The sequence below is a fragment of the Rhinolophus sinicus genome, linkage group LG03 (genome assembly GCF_036562045.2).
Source record: "Rhinolophus sinicus isolate RSC01 linkage group LG03, ASM3656204v1, whole genome shotgun sequence".
In the NCBI taxonomy this organism is placed as follows: Eukaryota; Metazoa; Chordata; class Mammalia; order Chiroptera; family Rhinolophidae; genus Rhinolophus; species Rhinolophus sinicus.
Genome location: NC_133753.1, coordinates 103169230 through 103193681, shown reverse-complemented (window position 1 = coordinate 103193681; position 24452 = coordinate 103169230). Strand labels below are relative to the sequence as shown.

Here is a 24452-nt window from a genome sequence, read left to right as displayed (position 1 = left end):
CAGCGATCAGGTGCTGTGAGCAGGTAGAAGGTGCCCAGGAAGGCCGCCCCTGCTATGGTGGTTGAGGTGCTGGTCTCACCTCTGTGGGGCCTTCTGCACCCCAGCTGGCCTGCAATCCTCCCCACAATCCCCAGGACGGCTGGGACAGCCCTCTTGTCCATCAGGGAGGGCAGGACCCACTGAAGGAAAGGCCAGGCATCCCTGGGTGCAAGCCCCCACCCGTCCTAGTCTTGCCTCCTCTCCTTTCCCCTTCCCCTTCGTACCTGGTGACTGTGAACTTGATCTTGTCAGCCACCGCGAGGATCCTCTCCAGGTTCTGGGAGCCAAAGGTGCAGGGCTTTCGGAATGGGATTCCTGGGGGCAGCCCCTCAATGATCACGGAGCCGGGGTTACTCTTGATCCGCTTGTAGGGGACCTGGACTGGGTACTTGATGCCCAAGGCTTCCCCTGTGGACAAGGGACAGAGAAAGTGTCATCAGGAGCCAGAGGCAGTGCTGGTGTGTGGACATGGGGGTGCATGGGGGGTGCTCTGTGCACGAGTGGGAAAGAAAAAGCTGTCGGGTAGCACTGAGGAAAGGCAAAATCGGTGGGGGAGTGGGAGTTAGCGGGTATGTTGTGCAGGATACTTAGGGGGTTGGGTGTGTGAGTCTGTGCCTGGGCCGGGCGGACGTGTGGCAGGGATATGTAGCTACAGCTGCTGTGGGGAAGGCAGTGGCTAATATGAAGCCCATCTCAAGGATGGTCTCTTCTGGGCACAGCTGGCCTTTCCCACAACGCCCAACCCTCCATCAGCCCCAGGGCCCTGCCTCACCCTGTTTCAGGACCGGCCTGGCCTGACAGGACAGACTGCAATTGGGAGCAAGGAAGGCAGCCTGAAGCCAGCCCGGTGCAGCTCAGACCTCGGGGTCTGTCCCAGACCTTGGGGCCCTCTTTCCCTATCTGGGCATTTTCTCTTACTGTCACCAAGCCTCTGTGCAGGGCTGTGGCATGCCCTCGGTGACAATACTTTGTCTCACAGCTGGCCTAGGGACAGTCCTGGGGTGGAGGGTGGCCCCTGCTGCCCCATTCTGAGCCAAGGGCTGCCACCTGCTGTCAGGGGCCACCTCTGAGGCACTGCTCGGCTGGTCCTCTCATAGTTCCTGCTGACAGGGCCCAGGACACAGGTGCAGACACTGCAGCCTGGATGCTGTGAGGCTGACAAAAGTCCACGGCTTTCCCAGACTTATACGAGATCCACTATAGGAGCCCCTCTCGGACAGAGCTGAGCTCACTGTGATCCGAGGGGCTGGTTGAGACCATCATCCCCAGTGTCATAGGATTCCCCTTTATGAAGACACTGTAGGAATCTTCATATGTCTTGCACTAGGAGGAACAACTGAACTTTCTCGTGCAATAAACTAATTGTTATCTCACGGCCACTCACTAGGAATGGTAAAACTTGCCTCATTTCCCTTTTTGCTCTGACTCCTAGGAAACTCAGAGCCCAACGTGTGCCCTGTATCTAGCAAGTACAGAATTTCTGAGTCTTCATGTCACTCCTGGCTTCGTGCCATTGCTTCAGCCTGTTTGGTTTTATTTAATTGAGATATAATTCATATAATACCATAAAATTTACCATTTTAAAGTGTATAATCCAGTGGTTTTTAGTACACTCACAAGGTTGTGAAATTATCATTACCATCTAATTCTAGAACAGTTTCACCGCTCCAAAAAGAAACCCTGTTCCCATTAGCTTTCCCCCTCCCCCTGCCTTGGCCACCACTAATCTATTTTCTGTCTCTCTAGATTTCCAGGCTGTTTTTCATTCTTTATCTTGACTTTGTTGCTGACTAGTTTATATGTTAATGCAAAAAAAAAATCAGACAAGCAGGAATATGTGTACCCATGATTCACGGATTCACGAATGGGAACACTGTCATCTCTACTTCTCCTCTTGCCGCCAAAATGGCTGTTGCTACAATGACCAGTACCCGCCACGTTGCAAACCCTGTAGACACTTGCACTCTTTGGCAAAATCCGAAACAGATGACCACTCTCCCCTCCTCGGTGTCCATAACCCCACACTTTCCTGGTTTCCCCTCTTTCTGGCCACCCCTCCCCCTCCTGGACCTGACCTCTAAACACAGGTGCCCTGGCCTTTGGTCTGGGTCTCTAGCTGCCCCCTCTGCACCCCCAGGAGTGCCTCCTCTATTCCCCATGACCTAATTTTTTAGTCTAATCCAGACACCCTTTCTGAACAGCAGACTGTGTGTATCTCTGCTTGCCTGTGGGTCATCTCCACTCACTTCTCAAACTCTACAAGTCGCAGATGGAACCCATCACCTCCCCCCTCTAACTTCCCCATCGGTGAGGGTGGTGCCCCTTCTCCCTGGCTGACAGTTCGGGTGTCCACCTGTCCTTGATACACCATGTGCTCTACCCTCCCCCTCTGTCATGGTGACAGGTCCGGGTAACCTAATGAGCATGTGGCCTTCCCCTACTACAGGGAATTGTTAAGGAATGGACATATGACTCAATGGGGACCAATGAGAAACAAGGGGAGAGCTCAGGGAATTCTGGGAAAGAAATAACCCAGCTTCCTTGAGAAAACCTATAGGAGAGCCAGCCCTCACCCTCCTTCCAGTGTGCCGGTGGGATGTCTGGACCTGCCGCAGCCTTTCTGCGAACAAGCAGGAAGCAAGGCTGAGATGATGCTGACACTGGAAAGACACCAAGGACATTCCTAGGCTGCTGGATCCAGCTGATTCTGAAGTCCACCGTGCTGGACTTCCCTTGCTATGAGCTATGGCTGATTATACTGTCCAAAGAGAGCTACCCCAATCTTCCATCTCACATACTCTTACAGTGTAACATCGACACTCCTCCATAGAGAACTGGAGGTGGGACTTTGTAACTGCCTTGACCAAGAGCACAACAAGGGTGACACGGCATGACCTCTGAAGCCGCACAGCTTCCACCTGGCTCTCTCTCTCAGAACACATGCCTCAGGAGCCCTGAATGACTAGCAGGAAATCCAGCTACCCTGGAGTCACTATGCGGGAAAGCCCACATGGAAGGATCACAGAGAAATCAAGAGAGATGCCTGAGGGGCCCAGCTGTTTCCCCAGCCCAGGGCTCAGACATGTGAGTCAGGAAGCAGATGATTCCAGCCTCAGCCATCCAGACTGCAACCTCGGGAGACAACCTGAGTGAGAGCCACCCAGCTGAGCTGCTCCCAAATTCCTGACTCACTGATACCAAGAGAGATAATAAATGGTCATTGTTATTCAGGCCAGTATGTTTTGGGGTGATCTGTTCTGTAGTCATAGTAACTGAATCATAACCCAATTAACCCCCTTTATTGTTGAAGCCAGTTTGAGTTTTTGTTACTTGAGACCAAAAAAACTAAAATCTTAACTGATTCTAGCTTGTTTTCTGCAAGCCAGGACTCAACTGGAGGCCTCTATTTTCCTCCCCCATCTCTGCCAATTCAGCACCAGTGATTCTCCCCCTGAGCACATCTCAACTCCATCCACTCTCTTCCAGCCAGCACTGAAGCCAAGGCCCTGCCCGAGATCATTACTCTGGCCTGAACTACCGCTCCAACCTCTGAGCTGGTCTCCCAGCGTGCACCCTCGCCCTCCTGCACCCATTCCCTTTCCTCACAGCAGCCAGGAAGATACTTCAAAAGTGCAAAGTGGCTCTAGTCACTTTAGCCCTCCCAACCAAATGCAAAACTGATACGAAGCTGATCCCATGGATGACCAGCTCTGTTTCCTGGCCAGCTCCATGGGGGGGCCTCCTTCCCCCACCTCATCCCCATGCTTCAGCTTTCTCCCCTTCTTAGGACAAGCCTCAGGGCCTTTGCACATGCCATTACCTCAGCTGGAATGTCCTTCTTTCACATTCTGTGTGATTAATTCCTTACCTATCCTTCAGTTCTTTCTTCAAAGAGGCCTTCCCTGGCCCCCAATTTAAGGTAAGCACACAAGTTATTCTCTCTTGAGCAGCCTGCTCTTTTCCTGCACGATCGTAGAACAATTCTTCATTGTTTACCATGTTTCCCCGAAAATAAGACCTAGTCGGACCATCAGCTCTAATGCATCTTTTGGAGCAAAAATTAATATAAGACCAGGTCTTATTTTATTATAAGACCGGGTCTTACATAAGACCGGGCGTTATATATATAATACAATATACAACACAATATGTATTATATTATAATATATAATATAATATAAATATAATATAATAGTGGGTCTTAATGTTTGCTCCAAAAGACGCATTAGAGCTGATGGTCTGGCTAGGTCTTATTTTCGGGGAAACACGGTATTAGATTCTGTGGATAGTTGATAAACGTCTGTCTCATCTCACTGATCTATGGGACCCATGAGAGCAGAGACTGTGTGTTTTCTTCATTACTATATCTCCAGTGCCTGGCACATAGTAAGTGCTCCGGAAATATTTATAAGCGATGACTGGTTTTCCCAGCAGTGACCAGGGTTGGACCTGGGAAGCTCCTGCCTCTCTTCCCACCCGCCAGCTTCCCTGCCACCAGGTGCCCAGGGCTCACCGTATTTCTTATTGAACAGATCCTGGACTTGTTCCCTCAGCGTGTTGGCAATGTCAATCCGGGAGAGTCTGGTGTCATAATTCTCTGCAAAGTGAAAAACAATTATGGAATGGGCTGTTAAATTAAAAGGCACTTGGTGACTTTTAAGGAATATGATTTTCTAATTATGGGGAACTCCTCTCTGGCAATTATCAGATCCTTGGAGTGGGCCCCTCAGAGTCCTTCAGAGCTAACATCTTGACAGAGATGTGTGTTTTTCCGGAAGGACACACACTGTTGAAACCACAGCAACGAGTTTGAAATTAAGTGAATTGTTGACATTTGAAAACCACCACAGCAATAAATAAGCCCTGGAGGTGACAGACACCAGGAAGAGGAGCGGTGCCTACGCCATGGTGGGCTCGGAGCAGGGGCCCATGAACTCAGGTGACCGGGCAGCCCCCGGAGAGGCAGGGAGCCAGGCTAGCAGCTCCCAACGGTCACTCACCCAGAGGGGGTTTGTTAAGGAGCCCGTGTGCCAGCACGGGCCCTGTCATTGGGGAGATTACAGCCTGGTATTGTCCTGTGAGGAGAGAGAGGTGAGGGGGGAGAAGGAAGTGGATGTCAGGGTAGTTTGGGTGGGGAGAGGGGTGAAGACCCCAGTTTGCTAAAAGGACTGGGTATAAGGAGCCAGGGGCTGAGGTGAGAGACTCAACTCTCCTTATCACGAAAAGTTCCAGCCGCCTGGGAAGGAGTGAGAGACTGGGCATTGAGTAGCCTTGGGTCCTATCTCGAGGCTCCTCCACCTCCAGGCCGGCCCTTCCTGCCACTGGCTCGCTGACTCATTCTCTCCTCAGAGCCACCGTGACCACCCAGGGCCCACCTGGGAAACCCCCACCCTTGGGACTCGCTCACAGCCACACCCAGAACTATCCCAACAGGCAGACAGACGGCTGTTCTCTGCCCCCTCCCAATACAGGGAGGGGGCAGAGAAGAACCAAAAGGCTGAGAAGTGATACTGCACCCCCATTGACGGGAGGAACAGAGCCCCCCTGAGTCTGGTCCCTTCTTGCTTCTGCTTCTCTTGTACGGTGTGCACTTCACACCTTCAGTCAAGCTTTACCCCCTTTTCTACACCTCTTCCTCCACACTCACTTCTTCCCATCCCTTCTTGGCCTAGCCACAGTTCCCCTCCTCTGGAGAGCCCTCTTTGCGCTTGGGGACATCCGCCTCCTCTGATTTCAAAGCTGTAAGAGCAAGGCTGACTGTCTAATATACAGTGGGCAGGTCAGCTGACTCCCCAGATGGATACCGGGCAGCTCCTGACCCTGCACCCCACCGTCCCTCCCATTGCTCAGTGCCCCTGTGGAGCCTCTCACTCAAGAGCTGGCAGGCTACAGCCCGCTCCTGGCTGCCAGCCCACCTCATCCAGCCCCCCAAGTCCTGAGGTAGTGGCCAGCTCCACCCCCAGCCTGGTCCTCCAAACCCAAGCCAGGTCAAGGTCACGGTGCTGGAACAGATGACCCCATCCTGAGCTGCAACCTTACCTTGAAAGCCCTGTCTCTTCAGGCTCTCGTCCACAAAAGGGTCCCCGGAATCCCTCTCTGGGGGCGGGGGAGAGAAGCCAGGGTGAGCAGGCAGCTAGCTCCTGAGACCCAGGGACAAAGGTGGTAACTGGTAGGGGTAAACCCAATGGGGAGGGCAGTGGGGGAATGCCAGGGGAGGATGGGATCAGAACAGAGGAAGCAGGAGGGGTGGTGGCAGAGCCTGGGACCCCGCCCACGCTCAGCCCACACCTCGGCCCATGACCCAGTGCAGGGTACCTTGGCTGTCCGTGATGGGTTCTTTGATTCCCTCGGTGAGCAGCTCGGGCCTGAAAAACACCACAAGTAGGGCTATCACCAAGGTCCCTCCAGGCTTCCCCCGTACTGCCCAGCCCTCCCCTCTGGGCCTCAGTCTACACATCTATGCAATGGGCCCTCCTGGCTCCGGACAGTCCAGGTCTGGTTCCCTCCCCCGCTCCTCCCCCCCGTGTCCTGCTGACCTACGTGTGAGATCTGGGGGGCTGCGCTGGGCTGAGGACTCATTTGCGAGTGAGACCAGCCTAGTACTGGCCCAGTAGGGCTGACACCATCACTCTCAGTTCCAGTGAATGACTGTCACTATCCAGGGTCAGAGGTAACCCATCCAATGTCCTTGAGGAAGGTACTGTTTTCATCATCCCATTCTCAGGATGAGGAGACTGAGGCATTGGCAAGGTGAGTACCATGTCCAAGACCACATAGCTCGAGGGGCAGAGCTCCAGGGGCCTCTCTCCTTGTCACCAGCTGAGGGATAACGTCTCCCCACCCTGGGCCTCTGTTTCCTCATACAAAATGGGATAACCCTGGCCTTGGCTCAGACAGAGGAGCGGGCCTTACAAATCCAAGCCTGAGGAGGCAACACAAGACTGCGGAAGGCACTTTGGCCTGGGAGTCGCGAGCCTAGCTCAGCTCCTGACGCTTGAAGGTGACTGCAGTACGTCATTCCACTTTCTGGGCTCAATTTCCCCATTAGGAGGAGAGGTAGTGGTGGGGGGACGGAAAGCAGTCTGAAGCTTTTTTCAGCTCCTGAGACTGTGGTCCAAGGCAGGATTATTCCTCCTTTTTTCCTGGCCCGGGGAGCCCAGCTCTGTGCCAGGCACCGAGCTGATGCCCAGAGGCCTGCTGTCAGGACAGGCACCAAATCCTCATTCACTGGCCACCTGCCCTGGGGGCGGGGTGCCCTGAGAGTGTGGCCTGTGGCTTCACTCCCAGGCAGGGTCTCTGTGCTGCCGCTTGGACCCCACCTGTGACAGAGAGCTCACCTCTGCGGGAAGCTTCTACAGACCAATCCTCACACTAAACCCTGCTCCAGCATCCCTTCCCTTCGGGAGGTTTGAAGGAGTGGTTCTACTCACTGTCTCACTCCACCATGCCAGGGCAGCTCTCTGGCCAGCTTGACTGCCCAGTGCCCTCAGGCTGCCACAGACCCCAGACCTCCACCCACCCAGACAGGCCTACTCTAGCTGGGTAGGGTTGCGCGGAAAATGGGGCATTCAGAATCAGTGCTGTACAACAGTTTGTCTGGTCTTTGTCTCTGGTTTCTGGAAGAGAACCTCTAAATCTTTGGAATTTCTAGAGTGACAGGAGTGTCTTTGTTACTCATGGTGGGCTCCCTGGATCACATCTACATTTATGCTAACGAGATGACTCAGGATTCAGGAAGAGCAAGCACCTGAGGAGAGGTCTGGAGTTCTGAGCCATCTGACATCAGCCCAACCTCCTGACTTCTAGGGAGGGGAGGGGCTGGAGACTGAGTTCAATCACGTGACCAGTAATCCACCGATCTTATGTAATGAGTCCCAGTGAAATCTGTGGGCACTGAAGCTCCGTGGCGCTGCCTGGTTGGTGAACACACCCATGTGCTGGGAGGGTGATGTCTCCGGATTTCATGGTAGAGGGCATGGAAGCTATGTGGGTGCCCTCTCAGACCTCATCCATTGTGTCTCTTCAATTGGCTGGTCTTGATTTTTATCCTTTATATACAACTGTAATTGTAATAGAGCCTACCCTGAGTTCTAAGAGTTGTCCTAGCTAATTATTGAACCTGGGGGAGTCATGGGAAGTCCTGAATTTGAATCCAGTTACTCAGAAGTGTAGGTGGCATAGGGACCCTTGAACTTGGGGCTGGTGTCTGAAGCGGGGGCAGTCTTGCTGGGCCTGTGCCAGCAAGGCCCCAGCTGTGGGATCTGCTAACGTTGGGTGGCAGTGTCAGAACTGCTCGGTAGTACTACAATCAGACAGAACCTTCTACTACTACTGCCCTGGGCCCCAGGCTTCCACCCATGAAAATCTGCCCATGGTTTTAAATTTCCTAAGGGTTTTATAATTTTGGAGAATTTGATGAAAGCAAGAGACCCTCTCTCCAGAAGAATGCACAAAAGAATATGAAAATTTTGCATACAAGTTCAAGGATCTGGGTTAAGAATGTTTTCTGACCAAAGATTAGAAAGTTTAATTTGATTTTGTGCCAACTCTCATTGATTGGTAGTGGTTGTCTGGGGTATTGTTTAGAAGGATGTGGAGGTCGGGTTCAGGTGGAGTGTCAATTAGTAACGTCTCCTGCAGATGATAATTTCTTATATATATTTTTATGGGCTGAATGGTGCCCTCTCCCCAACTTCATATATTGAAGCTGTAACCCCCAGTACCTCAGAATGTGATGACTATATTTGAAGATAGGGTGTTTAAGGAGGTGATTAAATTTAAATGAGGATGTTAAGATGGGCCCTAATCCGTCTGACTGGCATCCTTGTAAGAGGAGATTAGGTAATGCAGAGAGAGATATCAGGGATGTATGCACGAGAAAAAACCATTAGAAGACACTGCGAGGAAGTGGCCGTCTGCAAACCACAGAGAGAGGGCTCAGGAGAAGCTAAACCTGCCAACACCTTAATCTTGAACTTCTAGCTTCCAGAATTGTAAGAAATAAATTTCTTTTGTTTAAGCTACCCAATCTGTAATATTTTGTTATGGCAGCCCCAGCACACTACACACACACACACACACACACACACACACACTATATATATATATATATATATCTTATATACACACACATATGCTTTAGAGATGTAATTCACATACCATAACATTCACTTTTAAAGTATACCAATCAGTGGTTTTTAGTATATTCACGAAGTTATTTAAGCAGCTATACTTCTAATTCTAGAACATTCACATCACCCCCAAAATTTTAAAATAAGATTAATGAGAAGCAGCTATTTTTCACTTAATATTCCCAACAGTGTATTTTCTAATTTTTAAAGTAAGAAATAACAAAATAAATATACTCAAGCGTTCAATCTCTCTCTGCTAATCATTTCTTAAAATCACCCCAACTAGTCTTGAGTTCCATCACCTCACCTTGCACTCGACAAAGTTAATTACTCTCTCCCACTTGAATCGCTTTCTTCACTTGGCTTTCAGGAAACTGGAATTAGTTAAATTCACTTTTTAAAATTGATATATTTTTAAAGAAATGAATTCTTCATACAGGCAACCACATGGATGAGTCTCAAAAGCTAAGTGCAAGAACCCAAACACCAAAGGCTGTACACCGTGTCATTCCGTTTGGATGACATTCTGGAAAAGGCAACATGATGGGGGAACTGACCAGTGGCTGCCAGAGGTGAGGGCTGCCAACAAAGGGGGCACACGGTAGTTTCTGGAAACTGCTTTGTATCTTGATTGTGGTGGTGGTTTATACGACTGTATGAGTTTGCCCAAGTTCAAAGAGCTGTACATTTACAAAGGGCGAATTTTACTAAATGTAAATTAAACTTCAATAAACCTGACATTAAACAAACAAACTCCATCTTGACAGAGTTCTTACAGTGTGCCAGGTTCTTTGCTAAGCCTTGAACTCTACTGCTACCCTGTAAAGTGGTACAGTGCACCCCATTTAACACCCCAAGCAACCTGCCCAAGGTCACAGGGAGTCAACCACCGAGGAGACTGCCAGGCCCGAGGCCCAGGAGACTGCCAGTCTGCCACAGAGCCACCCGGCTCCCATGCCTCCTTTCTAAATATAAAACAGCATTAAAAAATACTCCGGAGCACAGGGGAGAGGCCTTCTCTGTGGGAGACAACAAGAAAGGTCAGTTCACGAGGGTTTGCTGTTGATTTGGCTCCTCCCTTCGAGCCACCCAAGTGCTCCTGGGTCTGGGTTTACAGGGGTGGTCGTAGCAAGCAGCCCTCATGTGCTCCATCCTGCCTGGATGCTGGCAGAACCCAAAGTTCTGTTCACACCCGACTCTCCCTGAGCATCACATCTATGCATCCTGTTATCCACCTGCCATCCCTCCCTGGAAGGTCCAAAGCATTCCAAACCTAACACATGTCAGACCCAACTCTTGACTGTGGTCTCCACCCACACTGTCTCCATCTCAGAAAACGGTATCCTCAGCAGCCTGGTTACTCAGCCCCAACTCTGAGTCATTCAGGTCTTGCCTCCTCTCACAGCTCACATCCAATATATCAACGAATTCTACCAGCCCCATCTTCAAAATACGCCTGAATCTGACAACTTTCACCACTCCCACCCTACCTTTACCCGGTCCAAGCTGCTGCCCTGTCCCCTGAGCAAGAGTAAAGCCTCCTCACTGGTCCCTGCTTCTGCCCCTGCTCATATCCCCCCAGGTCCTCCCTCCTCTGCCTTGCAGCTGGAGAAACTAAAATTAAATGACCAGATCATGTCGTACCTTCCTCAAAAGCTTCCAGTGAGTTCTCATTAAGTTTGAAATAAAATCCAAACTCTTTGAGCCAGCCCACGAGCCTGTGTAATCGGCCCTTGCTATCTCTTGGGCTTTACCCCTTTCCCCTGCTCACTCTGCTCCGGCCATGCCATGCTTGTTAGTCTTCAGACACAAAAGCACGTCTCTGTCTCACCTTTGCACCTGCTGTTCCCTCTGACTGAACACTCTTCCACAAGGTACTGGCATGGCTTGCTTTACTGGATCTGTTCCAATGTCACTTCCTTAGACAGGTTCCTCTTGCCCCTCTCTGCCCCCTTACTTTGCATTATAGCACTTATCTCTACCTGACATTATATTGTGATTTTATTCTGTGAGATTGGCCAACTCAAGGGCAGGACTCAATGCCATTTGCTGCTGTATCACAGCCTGGCACAGGGTTGGCTCTCAAGATGTATTTGTTGAAGGAAGGAACCAGGTATCCACTATTTGCATCTCCGGGAGCACCACCTTCCTTAGTGCAAACCAGGCCCCATGGGAGAGCGCGGGGAGAGCCCCCTGGGCTCCATCACAAACCTGCCACTCTGTGTGTGAAGAACACCGTGAGTTTTCCCACTTGGGGGGCCATCTGCTCCCCTAGGGGCAACACATCCTTAAGACTCTCCTCTTTCTTGCCACTTTCAACCAAACCAAACCTAAACTTACAAAACATGACAGTAACACACAGAAGCAACAAACACAAAACAGGTCCCCCAAGGTCATCCCTCTCCTTTTAAAAATTAATAGCCGCCTCCACCTTCTCCGGAGGGACTTCCTATCTGAGCTGGGCATACAGTTCCGTTGGGCCCTCACTGACAAAACTGAGATGCCCAAGGAAACCAGAAGGATCTGGAAATGCCATTGCCATCCTGGGATCACGGGGCCTTTCCCCCAGGAGTGTCCTGATGTCCCCCTGGCCCAGGACACCAACACACCTGCCCAGAGGGTACTCAGAATGGTCTAGGAGAGCAAGCCAGTGGGCACATTCCCATTCCACAGGTCGGCAAACTGAGTACTGAGAGGATGTCAGTCTGGTTGCTTCAGATTTGGCAGGCCTGGGCTGGGCCTGGACAACCTCGTGTGCACCCAACTGTGCCCAAACCCTAAGACCCCACTGTTTTAAAAACAAAACAAAAGCCTGCCCTACTCTGAAGAGGAAGATGGTAATGTGACTCTGTTCCTGAGTGCTGGGCAAGCCTGGAGGGCCTGGGGAGCTGGCCAGGCCTTACCTCTTGATGACAAACTGGATGCTGTTGCTGGCCTCCAGGATCTTCCGGAGCTTGGCGATCCCGAAGCAGTTGGGCCTGCGGAGGGAGATGCCTTCAGGCAGACCCACCACAAACAGCTCCTCTGGGTACATCAGGAACTTGGAGTAGGGCACCTTGACGGGCTCCGAGATGCCAATGGCCTTGGCTGCAGAGACACGGCTACTGTAGGGCCACCCACAGCTATGGGGCCACCAGCCTCAATTCCCCCTCCCATGTCTGTGCCGGGGACCAGAGATGCCAGAGCCCTTTGAGAGGCAGTGAGCCTTCCCAACCTTCCTGAGAGGTGAGTACTGATACCCAGTCTCCAGGTAAGAAACCTGGAGCTCAGAGGGGATGTGACTCATGTCAGGTGCCAGAGCCCCGGAACTGGGGGGTGTGAACCCCAAACTCATGCTCATTCTGTGCCTTCACCCAGGCACTGCAGGAAAAACCACTGATGGCTGGTAAGACCTGGCATTGGCTCTCCCCAAGTCCGTGTGACCACATGTTGCAAGAAATGCCCTCCAGCAGGTCCCCCAGTACCATAAACAACCCCAAAAATCTGTGTGGCCCAACACCATGCCTTGGGAAGAAGACATATCTGAGGCCCAGGCCAGATGCTGCCACTCACTACTAGTTGTGAGGCCTCAGACAAGCCATGTCACTTCACCAGGCCTCATTTCCTCATCTGTAAAATGGGTATTAGGACACAGGGATTTTGTGAGATGGGATGAGAGAACTTGTGTGAAGTACTTAGCCAGTGCCTGGCAAACTATAGGCACTTAATAAGGAATAGCTTTCTCCCCTGCCTCCCCATTTTCTCTCCTTGTCTCTCTCGAAGGAAAGCTCTTGCTATGTATGAGTCCTCCTGAGGACCCTGAATGAGGGTGTCCACAAGGACAGAGAGACAGTTCTGACAGAGGAGAAAATGGCCTCTCCAGCGTGAGGCTGAGGCAGATGTGAGTGTGATGACTGAGGCCAGCATGCGGTGTTTCAGAGGGTGGGGTTTTTTGCCAGTGCCTGTCTTCCTGGGTGCCCCCATCCCTTCCCAATGGATTCCAGTCCCTCCCTCCCCTTCCCCTTGTTGCTGTAGAGGGAGTGGCTGGGATGGGGGGCTGGGCCCCAAGTCCCTCTGAACACAGAGCAGCTGGAAGGCTGGCTAGGATGCCCCTGGCCCCGTCCAGCTCCATGCTCACCATAGCGCGTGTTAAAGAGCAGCTCCACCTGCTTCCGCAGGGGCCGGATCACGTCACCATGGCTATCTGAAAGGCAAAAGCAGCCTGCTAAACCTTCCCAGTGGCAGTGGCACCCTGCTTCTCAGCTCATGGCCCAGCTCTGCTGGCACCAAGAATGACCCTGTGGTGGGACCTTGGAATGGGGAAGGCCTGGATGGTGGGGGCAAGTAACCCATTCCCTCAGAAATGGCATCCCCACACAGGTTTGCAATTCCTGAGCTCAAATACCTGCTTGTGAAATCCAGTCTAGTGCATCACCAGGCCTGAATGGAGATCTAGAAGGTTTTGTGTACTAAGAATGACCATGGGCCTTTCTAGGTAAGTGTCACTCTGGACCAGCTCAGTGATTTAACTAGTAAATACTAGGCCTGCAAATTGAGTATGCCACCACCAGGTGGCAGTGGACTTTTGTTAACACTTCCCGGTTCTCTGGCCCTGGCAGTCTGGATTTGGGGAAGTGACACTTCTCTCCTTTGACACTCACTCATTCCATTCCACGGATACTCCAGAGATGAAACAGACCCATCCTCACCTTGATCTCCCTTCCTAGCCTACTCCCACTCTCAGCAGAAAGGGAATGAGCGGGGCTGATGGAAACAAAGCCAACTTTTTGTTTTCAGGCCTAAATTCTATTTGCTCAGGAAGACTAGGTTCAGACCTCCCTCAGCCTTAAAACTTTTGTGGAAAGAAGCAGGGTGTGTATAAAAACAAAAAAAGAAAGGCTTGCAATTTCCCTTACCACAAAGAGCTGCTATACCTCTGACCAGGTACCTCCTAGTCCTAGAAGACAGGTCTGCAAACCTCCCATCTCAGGTAGCCCACGGGACTTCCACACCCAAATGGGGTGTTGGAGAGACACAAAGGGGAGACGAAAGGGAGAAGAGGTGAAATGTGGGAGCTGGTCAGCGCCTCACCCTCCACGGGCCTGTCCTCGGGCCGCAGATCCTCACTGGGGCCTTTGTCTGAAAGAGAACAGAGGGAGCTGGAAAGCCATGCCCATCACCTCCTGTACCCTGTGCCACCAGTCAGGCCAGACAGGTGGGGAACGGCAGGCTGGTGGGCTCTGACTCTGGAGCACAGCATGGTGACCCCCAGCTGGGAGCAGGGACCCCGATTCAGTACAGGCACCCCCCCGCCTCTATGTGAAGAGGGCAGGTTCAGAGACCAGGCACCCCATCAGATCTGGCATGTAACCCCCGGGGGGCCCACCCTGAGCCTGCCAGTCCCTACTACTACATGCTACGTCGTTCCAGGCACTATGGGAAAAAGAAAGCCCTGTCCTCCTGGTGTGACGCAGACATAACACAACGCCAGATGGTGGTGATGCCATGAAGCAAAACAGAGGCAAGAAAGGGAACAGAGGGAGAGGCAGGGGGGAGGCGTGGAGCTACAGGAGGTCAGGTGGTTGGGGTGGGGCCGAGGAGGGGGCGCTGATCCCAGCACTGGCTGGCAGCAATGCATCCAACCTTATCCCCAGGTAGCAAGGCCAGAGTGCAGCCAACACGGAGGTGACTGCTGCGGCTGTACTTGGGGGGCTGAGGAGGGGAGGCTCTCTGCAGGAGGCCAACACCGGGCCGGACCCCAGTGTCCAGGAAAAGCAGTGAAGTGGGAAGGACACATGCAGGGAGGAAGGAGCACATGTGGGGAGCGGGAGGGGGAGGAGAGGGGCAGGGGGCAAACCTGGAGATGACTGGCTTTGGCTGGAGGGTGACATGCAAGTGCAGACAGTGGGAGTGGGGTGAATGGGGTGTGGCCCCTTTAGCACCAAAGGTAAAAAAGGCATTGAGGGATTTTCCACACTTGTAACCACCAGATGGGAGCTGTGACTTAGGAAGCTTGCTGGCGCCTTCACACGCAGCGCTAACCCTTAAACAGCCCCTTGCAGCCCAGATGTGCAGGTGAACTGGGGAGTGGCGGGTCCCAGGTCTGCTTTCCCGCCAGCTTGAGAGCACTCAGTGCTGAGGGATGCAGGGCACTGTCCCCTGTCACTGTCCCCTGTCCCAGACGGGATCCTGAGCTGAAGGAAAGGGGCTAATCCTGGGAGAGCCGACAGTGGTCAATGCCTGCTCACCGACGGAGGGAAGGTGAGCACTAGGGATCACCAAGAAGCCTGAGACATGGGCCTCAGCTCAGAAGGAGCTGGAAGGTTTCAACTACGGGTATGCTCAGCCGCTGACTTGCAAAGGTTGAGGGCCAGCCTAAACTTAAGGGTTTAGGCCTAACCTTTCCTCAGAGAAATGGACACACTGGGCGCAGAGACAGGGTCCACCTGACTCTGTCTAAAGAACTAGCTGCAGAACAACCAGCAAGCTGCGAGCCTGTGGTTAACGCCCTGGAAACAGCTCAGCCAATAATGGGGGGCGATTTGGCAGATTTCTAACCCAGCTTCCTCTTCACCCAGCGGCGTAAACTCAGGCGTGTGGTTAGGGGGCTCCCATGGGCCCTCTGCTCAGCTGCCTGCAGAGCTCACAGACCTGGTAAACTGATAACACTGCTGTATTGCCTCAGCCCCACTTCACCCTGTATCGGTGTTCCCGGATCTCTTCCCAAATGAACGAATGCACTTGTCCCAGGGTCAGCTTCTGCAGGGGGGATCCCACTAATAACACTAGAGAGCAGGGCAGGCAGGAAGAAATGAGTCTGGTGGGGACAGAGAGGCAAGCAGGGCCACAAGGGAGGGTTTCCCTGGGCAGGGGCCTGTGACAAGGAGTCAGGTACTGTGTCAGGCCCGAGGTGAAGGAAGCTGCCCAGGTTTCACACCTGGAACACCTATTAAGTTCAGCAGGTAGTCTGTGAGGGGCAGGAGAGCGGAGACCTGGCCCAGGAATCTGTCCCCGCTGTGGGCTGTCCATGTGTGCAGTGCCCCCCCCACCTCCCCAGGCGGTAGCAACAATCTAGAGAGCCAGGCAGCTGACCTGACCCAGCCATCCATAGGAGCCCAAGTCGCGAGGGGTTTTTGCCAGCTTTGTTGGGTCCCTCAAATAGAAGAAAGCGGGCTGGGTCCACTCTTGTGGAGCCTATCAAGGCAGCGGGAGACAACCTGGGTGTTTGGGGGGCCCAAATTTAAACAAAGGGAGCTTGTGTGATTCTCCACCCAGACGTGGAGGGCTGAGCTATTTCCTCTGAACACACCCATTCACGAGCTCACCACGCCCCGTTTTAACGGTGAGAAACTGCAAACAACCTTAATAAAGGATCAAGGACATGCTGACACAGCGAATACCACGCCGCACAGGGACGTCCAAGGCACTAGGGGAGGAAACGAGGCACAAGGTACACACAGTAACAGCAGGAGTTAGCGTGTGCGTAGAAAACACGGAGGGTGGACACTAAGCTAGTGGGTGCCGGAGGAGGGGGCAGTGGGCACTTTTCCTCTATGTATTACAGAGCTCTGTAGCATTTATTGTACACTGTGCATGTGTAAACAGAAAAAAATACAGCGCATGCACACAATCTCTAACCCATGGTGGTCTTGAAAACCTCAGCATCTTCATAACTCATCAGCTTTGAGTGGGGCGCCTTGAAAGGAGCCCTGGAGGGGAGTTGGCACCCTGGATTCCAGCCCCAGGCAGCACATGCATCGCTGTGTCTTCTGCAGTCGCCCTTGCTGCCTATTTTAGTGGCTGCCATCAGGAGGATAGCACTAATGGCGCCCCCGTAGTTGGAAGGGCTCTTTCCAGTTTTTCATTGTCATCAGTAACACTGCCACGAACACCTCTCTGTGCAGAAAACATTGTCTGTATTTCACATGTTCTCCTCGGATGGGATTCCTGGAACGACCGGGGGCGCTCATTTTCATGGCTCTTCAAGCTTACAAATTTCTTTAAAGAGCAATTCGTGCATTTGCATTCTTAACCAAACTGTGTAAGTACCTATTTCCCAATATGCTCAACAAAAGTTCTGTCCAATTAAAAGGTGCAAAAGGGACATGCCCTGCGCAAGCCCTCATTTCTCTGTGGCTGCATGTGTTTGCTTACTGACTGTCTCTCTTTTTTTGGTGCAAGCATCCATTAAGGTGCTGGACACTGGGTCGCAGCACTCTCACCTGCAGCTTGTTGCCCCGGCGGCAGGGACTGTGGTCAGCCGGCAGCCTGGGGCAATGCCCTGCGAGGACGGCCTCTTTAGCAGCCCCATGTAGGGGTATCAAGGCCAGGGCATCCCGCCTCAATTTGGAACAACTCTGCGGGGCTGTTCTGGCTCCAGAGCTCCCCAGGGGGTAGGCAGAGCTGTGGCTGGGGCTGCATCATGGCTTGACCTCTCCTCTGCCCCCTTGTGCTTCCTTCCCCTTCTTTACATAGGTGTTGATCCCAGGGGCAGCCCCTCAGAAACGCCCCGCATGAAACTCCCTTTCAGAGTCTGTTCCTGGGCAACACAACCCACGAAACATTTTCTTGGGCTGTGAATTCTCCTAGTGCATCGCAGCCCAGTTTCTGGGCTGTCAAGGCCACGGACAACATCCTTCTCAGTGGACTGCCTGTTCCTTCCCGCGGCATCTGCAAATGGCATAATCCTGCTGCCTGACGCCCCTGTAGCCAACTAACGGATAAATATTTGAGGAAGAACCAAGCCCTCCAGGATAGAACGGAAAACATCCCGCAGGTGGAGGATAGGGTTCCCTTGCAACCCTGCTTCCCCCGCTGGCCCAAGGCCAGGCTGAGATCCTGAAGGCCCACGAGCGGACTCATTCCTCATGAATAACCCACGTTTCTGATGAATCAGCTGTCCAGGTAACAATCTGTAACACCTGGTCTACCTGTCTGCAATTCGGGCAAACCCTCATCTTGAAGTCTGTGTTCCTGCTGTCAGCTCATCTTCTGTCCACTATGACTTCTCACGTGCTCTGGACAGCGGATCTTAGGCGTTGGCTGCCCGGGATTTGACGGCTCAGAAGCTCGAGATCTATACTCATCCACAGCAGCTCTACAGACCCTCGTATCTCCTTAAGGACTGGGACTCCCTGTCCTCCTCACTCTTTCCCATTTCCAGACCCTTTTCCCTGACGGAGAAAATGGAAGCGAACAAGGGGCAGAAATGTTCTGCCTTTATTCTATCATCAATTCATATGGCACCACCCACCTTGGCCAGCAGGAAACCTTATTTATTTTTCTAGACATTTGTTTATTTTTGGTAGAGGAAAAATTAAAAAGTGCAGAAGAGCATACAGAACATTATAATAAACACCCGTGTACCCACCAGCCGGAATGAATATATGTTAGCATTTGGTCATATTCACACCTGAGTTTTTAATAAAACATTAAGCAATACTGTTTTTATGTTTCCAAATTTAGATAAATACTATATTGTCCATATCTGTCTGCACTTGCTTTTCACACAGAACATTACATTTTTGAGCTTTCTTTGCACTATTCATTTAAATGCTGTGTACTATGCTTTTGTATAGTACCCTTAAATAACAGCTGCCCCTCCTCTCCCCTCCCAACCAAGCCCACATTGGACATCACACACAGGAAAAGCAACAAATACCATCCTTTTTCTTAAATGTTCTCTGGCCTCGCCCTGCATCCCTATTACAGAGCTTTCTAAACTCTAGTCACCTGAGTACTGGTATCTTTTCTGCCATATCCACGAACCTTCTGTACTAGAATTTACATACTATTTATCTTTATAATGATTCACTTTTGAAAACCAAATCATATAGAACCCCACTCCTCCCTGCTGCTATTTACTGGCCCAACAACTCCCCTTGCCTAGATTATTGCAATAGCCTGTTTCTGTCTTTGTCCCCATTCCTCTGCAGTCTGTTCTCAAGCTGACAGAGTAAATACTGTGTTAAAATGTTCAGTGTTAGCTCCAACCCCCCAGGGGTTCCTGTGTCCTCACAATCAAGTCCCCACTCCTTCCTTTGATGTACTTGCCCTGCGCAACCCACCCGATCACTTCCCTGCCCTCACCTTCGCACCTCACTCTGCTCCAGCCACCTGGGCCTCCTTGCAGACATGCTGGGCACAGTCCACCTCAAAGCCTTTGCACTTGCTGTTCCCTCTGCCTACAAAGCTCTTTCCTGACATCTGCATGGCTCCTTGAGGTCTTTGCTCCCACATCACTTTCTCAGTGAGGTCCACTGACCACGAAGTCCTGTAGTAACAGCTCATTCCTGCACCCAACACTTCCCCTCCTGGCTTTGTGTTCCCCACAGCACGTACCACCATCTGACTTTCTGTTTTACTTATTGATTTGCTTACCATGTCTGTCTCCCAACACTGGGCTGTCAGCCATGAGGGCAGGGACTTTTATCTGTCTGGTTCACTGCTCTGTCCCCAGCACCTCTTACTAAATCTGGTGCATAGTAGGTGCTCAATAAATAGTTGTTGAATAAATAAAGAAATTAATCCAAATGGGAGCTCCTAGGAAAGACTAGTACCCAGGCTTAATATAAATCAAGGCCAGCTTCAAGTTTTCAGAAAAGAACCGAGCCTGGCTGGAGGAGTCAGGCACGTACTGGGTTTCCTCTAAGAGAAGTCAATATGAAGAAAAGCTTAGGGGCTACTCCTCTGCCTGTTATACCCCAGGAAGGTGGGTCTCCAGCCCATTTCTTACCAGTGAGCATCTCCATTCCATAACCAGAATCTTCCGAGGGCAGATGCCCAGGCATCGAGTCTGTCATTTCCTCAGAGGTTGGAGAAGGGTCTGAAGACAAAACTCCAAATGACAAGAGAATCTTCTGCCTGCCCCACCTTGTCATAGCCTCCCAGGGACCCCAGTCTATCATCCCACAGAGCAGGACCTTTACGGAAACCATACCCTAAAACTCTGGGAGGGCAGCCGTAAGGACCAGAGTCCAGGCCGGGGCCTGGAATCCTGGCGACTCCCTGTGGTTACCCCACACTGAACCCTGGGGGGCTAAGTACACCTTCCTGTCTACAGACGTGGAAACTGAGGCTCAGGGGTTTCAAGTCTGGAGTCAAACTCAGAGCCTTTTACTCCAGTGACTTTTCTTCTCTCCCCTCCTGCCTCCCAAATCCCAGGGAAGCCAGGCCAGAGAGGTGAAGGCTGGGGGGCACCTTTAGGAAGGGTGGCGCTGAGACCTGCCTGACTCCTGGCACACAGGGCTTTGTGATTCCCCCACTGCTCTCAGGATCAAACTAGAAAAGCAATGGTCTGGAGACCCCTTCTTGGCCAGGACACGGCCTCGGAGACAGGACAGCCCAGTCTAGCTAGAAGGGGACGCAGTGGTGCTACAGAAGGGGACCGATGAGCCCTGCTGTAAGAGTTGTTTGATTCCTGTAGGTTCAGATGGAGCAGCAAGGTCAGCCCTTCAGACGTTTGTCCCTTACCTGGGACGGTGACCTGAATGATATCCAGATCCTCTGGCTCAATTTTTATGGGTCTCAGCACACCTAGCTCCCCGGAGGTTCCTGAGAGGAGGAAACAAGGGATCCAGTCAGGTGTGGACATGAGCTTGGCCAGGAAGGGCAAGTCATTTCAGAATAGTCCTCTGTGTGTGACTTGTTAGTAGCACCCAGGAAAAGTCATATCAGCCCCCATGCTCTTGCCCAGACCAAGAACAGAGGGTCAGGCAGGACCTCAGGCCAGTCCTAATGTCTCCAATTTACAGCCCTGGCAACTGGGGCCCACTGAGGGGAAGCCACTTGTCACAGACACAGTAGGAGGCAGTGATGCCAGAATCCAGGTCTCCCAACCACCCGCATCCCATCTGCCCCACACAGGCCCCGGCCACCCAGGACCTCCCAGCATGCTCTGAGGCCTCGGGGGTGGGTGATGGGACAGGAACAGGCAGAGGAAACTCATTAGTACTCCAGGCTCATGGTCTGAGCTCGGCTCCTCCTCAAGGCTGCTGGGGGTGCTGACAGATGCTCTCCCGCCCCAGCACACACTGCGGGGTCCTACTCCTCCTCACCTGGCCCACAGTCTTCGGAGATCCCGCTCTTGTCTGACCTGTGGGAAGGAAGCCGAGAAACCATATGGCGACATGCCATTTCGTTTCCCCTCCAGGCAGTCAAGGGCCCATGGTGGCTGCCAATTCAGAACGCACCCCTGACCGTGCTCACTGCCACCCTCACCAACGGCCCTCCCCACAGTGAGGTTCCCAGGGCCTTGTCTCCTGGGACAACAGTCTCCTGTTGCCCCAGCCACTGGCCTGCTCGCCATCCTGGAGTGAACCAGCTGAGCTCCTCAGGCCTGGTTCTGGCCAGGTTGGGAGCCCACAAAGTAGCACAGTGGGGGTTTGATCAGTGTTTGTTGGGGGGACTGAGAGCTGCAGGGACCATCAGCCAGGAGGGGAGATGGGAGCCTGGGAAGGAGGCTGGGAGTGAAGCTGGGCAGAATCCCTGGGACAGACGATTCAGTTAATTCATGGAGCCTGTGGGGGAGGCCTGAGCTGGACGCAAGGATTTGGGGTAAATGGTCTACCCCTGGCCCCCAGGAGCCCGGAGTCTGGGTGGGGGGCACTGGGGAATGGTGACTGGGCCATGAATTGAATGCAGGGCCTTGTGGACAGGTAGGGCAGGTGTTTGGGGGCCAGGGAAGGCTTCTGAGACCTGGTGACATGTGGCCTGTTCCCAAGGGGGGACAAGAGTTGTCCAGGTGGAGGAAAGCCGGCAGTCTCTGTTCTCTTTGCCTTCAGATTCTCCCTGGCACAGAGTGCGGTGAGGGCACACAGTGTGTGTATGGGCTGACCCCATGCCTGTGCAGGGCGTCAGGGGGTAGAGAGACCGTTGGCCAGCCCCTCCCCACAGGCGACACCACCACAGCCCAGAGTGACGGGGGGAGTGTGGGACAAAAGCTGGGTGGGGCCTTACCGAGCAGTCCCAGCCAGGTCAAGGACAGCGGCACGGGAAAACTCTGCAGAGGTGTCCTCTGGCGGGCTGGCTGGCTCCAGTTTTGTGGGGTCTTTGGTAAACTTGTTCCCTGGGTGGAGAGTCAAGAAGGGAAGGGGAAGGGGAGTCAGGGCAAAAGCTCTCCAGCCTCCTCCTGCCTGAGGTCTATGTGAAGCTCTTGGGGGCACCCCTGGGTATGGTCTGGCATCTGCCCCTCCTTTTTGTGGGCTCCATGTCCAGCCAAGTCCCCTGGGAGAAGGAATAAATGCCCCAGTGCCAGGGGAGGGCAGGGATCTGTGAGGTCTGCGCAGCAGGATGGAGCTGCCAGGAATGAAGGGTCCTGAGCTCACACAGGATGCTGGGGCTCAGGGAGCCCTCGAGAAAGTTGCTAAGTCTCCTCCAAGGCTGTACTGTGGGACCACTCTCTCATTTAATTACCCCAGGAACCCAGAGGAAGGGACTCTATCACCCCCACTTCCCAGATGTGAAAACTAAGGCCCATAAGACCCTGTCTACGGTCACAAAGCTGGTGGGAGTTCGGGCAGGAACGAGGGCCAGGGTACACTGCACCCTAAGCTTCATGCTGCCTTTGTTGCACCAGGCAGAGCTGGCTTCTTCCTCCTGAGAGGCGTGCTGCCTACAGGATACGGCCTGGACGCTGGGGCCACATGCCTGGATTTGCAGCCAGTTCCCACTGCCCACTAGCCAGGCTTCAGGGAAAAGAAAAAACTTCACAGGACTGTCAAAAACTAAATTAAGTTAAAATTACATATTCTAACAGCTTAGAAGAGTGCCTGGCACATGTTGGTATTCAATAAACGTTAACTTTATTATTCCCTGCCTAGGCCATCCCAAGTCGAGGGGCTGTCTGCTTCTGGGAGCTGGGGCCTTGTTTCTGCCCCAGGATGCAATTGCCACACCCAGGCTCCCTCACTGCCCTAGGGTCCGGTGTAAGGGCAGCTCAAACACTCTTAGGGGCATCAGATTGGAGCTTCAGAATAGACTAGATGGTACCCACACATACCTGTGAAAATTCGCTCATCGAACATCCTGGGGAGAGAGGAGAGATGGGCATGAGAGTGGTGCAGGCCCGATGGCTCCCCCAGGCTCAGGGAGCTGGCCTCTAGGTCCCCTCAGTGACAGTCACTCGAGTCCCACATGCATGGCTATACCTGCAGACCTGGGCCCCGGGCTAGCCATGCATGTAGGCAGGAGAGGGCAGGGTCCAGAATAGCCAGATACCCCAAACCATTGCTCCTCAGCCAGGGAAAGCATGGGCCAGTCCCTGGGTGGTCCTGCAGGGTCCAACCTGCGGGTAACGAGGCCCCAGGGGCCTCCTCTAGCCCCAAGCTCTCCTTGGCCACAGTTGGCTAATGACTCACATCCTTTCCCACCAGGGCCCCGCAAGCTTTTACCTAACACCGCCTGTGTCTCAGGGACTGGCACAAGGGAGGCCCGCCCCCAAGCAGCTCTCTGTTGACTGCACAAGCCAGGCCTGTGCAGATCACAGCCATGGAGGGTGACGTGGGACCCCTCACATGTGTCTCAGAAGCCAAGGCGACGCAAGCAGAAGATCGGGAAAGACTTTGTGAGGAGGGGATGGCAAGCTCAGCTGGGATGGCTGAGAGGTTCTCCAGGTAAAGGCACAGGGAAGGGTGGGGGACTCCACAGAGCTGGCTGATGCTCAGGCACATGGTCTCTACCTGTGGCCAACAGGGAGCCCCTGAGGGACACGGCACCATCAGATCACTCCATTAGCACAGAGGATGAACTGGAGGGGGGATGGCTGGGAGCGCCGGGGCCATTCAGGGACCCCTGAATCATGCTGGTAAGACACATGCAAGCCTGGCCAGGAAAATGAGGATGGAGAAAAGGTGGGTGAGGGAGCTGGGTCACCTGCCCACCCGCCTCCAGGGCTGGCGTTCTCTTTGTTCTGCCCCAGCCCCAACTAGGTGGCATCTGGCAGGCTGGGGAGCCTCGGGCAGCTGGTCTGGGACTGCAGCACAGCCCGCGTGCCAGGAACAGCTGAACAAGGGGGCTGGGCCTTGGTCACTGAACCCAGGCTACAGAGGCGACATGGGGCAAATGAAGGGGTGTCCGAGTACAAATACAAGGGGCAATGCCTAAGGCAGGCCCAGTGGAAAATTCAGAGGCAAAAAAGTCAGTGACAGGAGGCGAGGCCTGGGTCATCAGGGCAGTGAGGCCGCACCCAGTGACCAGAGGCTGCCAGCTTCACCTGTGGTTTTGTTATTTAGGGTTGTAGTTATTTATCCGGGCGCACAGGTGGATAGGGGGCTTGCATAGCTCCCTGGGTGGAGCTGGGAAGCA

At 53.0% G+C, this 24452-nt stretch overlaps 1 protein-coding gene across 8 annotated transcripts in view; it reads right to left on the bottom strand.

Moving 5' to 3' along the window:
- The window catches only part of GTF2IRD1 (GTF2I repeat domain containing 1), a 104056-nt gene that overhangs the window by 29547 nt on the left and 50057 nt on the right, over positions 1-24452 (bottom strand). For 7 of the 8 annotated variants that reach the window (XM_074328435.1, XM_074328437.1, XM_074328432.1 and 4 more), the window contains 12 exons: positions 23149-23174; positions 22107-22215; positions 21206-21243; positions 20622-20702; positions 19885-19974; positions 14241-14288; positions 13288-13353; positions 12074-12257; positions 6355-6404; positions 6079-6135; positions 4553-4636; positions 264-447 (listed from right to left, as the gene is read on the bottom strand). In XM_074328435.1, coding sequence (XP_074184536.1) covers positions 264-447; positions 4553-4636; positions 6079-6135; positions 6355-6404; positions 12074-12257; positions 13288-13353; positions 14241-14288; positions 19885-19974; positions 20622-20702; positions 21206-21243; positions 22107-22215; positions 23149-23174 — 1017 coding nt within the window. The remainder of the gene's footprint in view (positions 1-263; positions 448-4552; positions 4637-6078; positions 6136-6354; positions 6405-12073; positions 12258-13287; positions 13354-14240; positions 14289-19884; positions 19975-20621; positions 20703-21205; positions 21244-22106; positions 22216-23148; positions 23175-24452) is intronic. The other variant, XM_074328434.1, reaches the window with a different exon arrangement.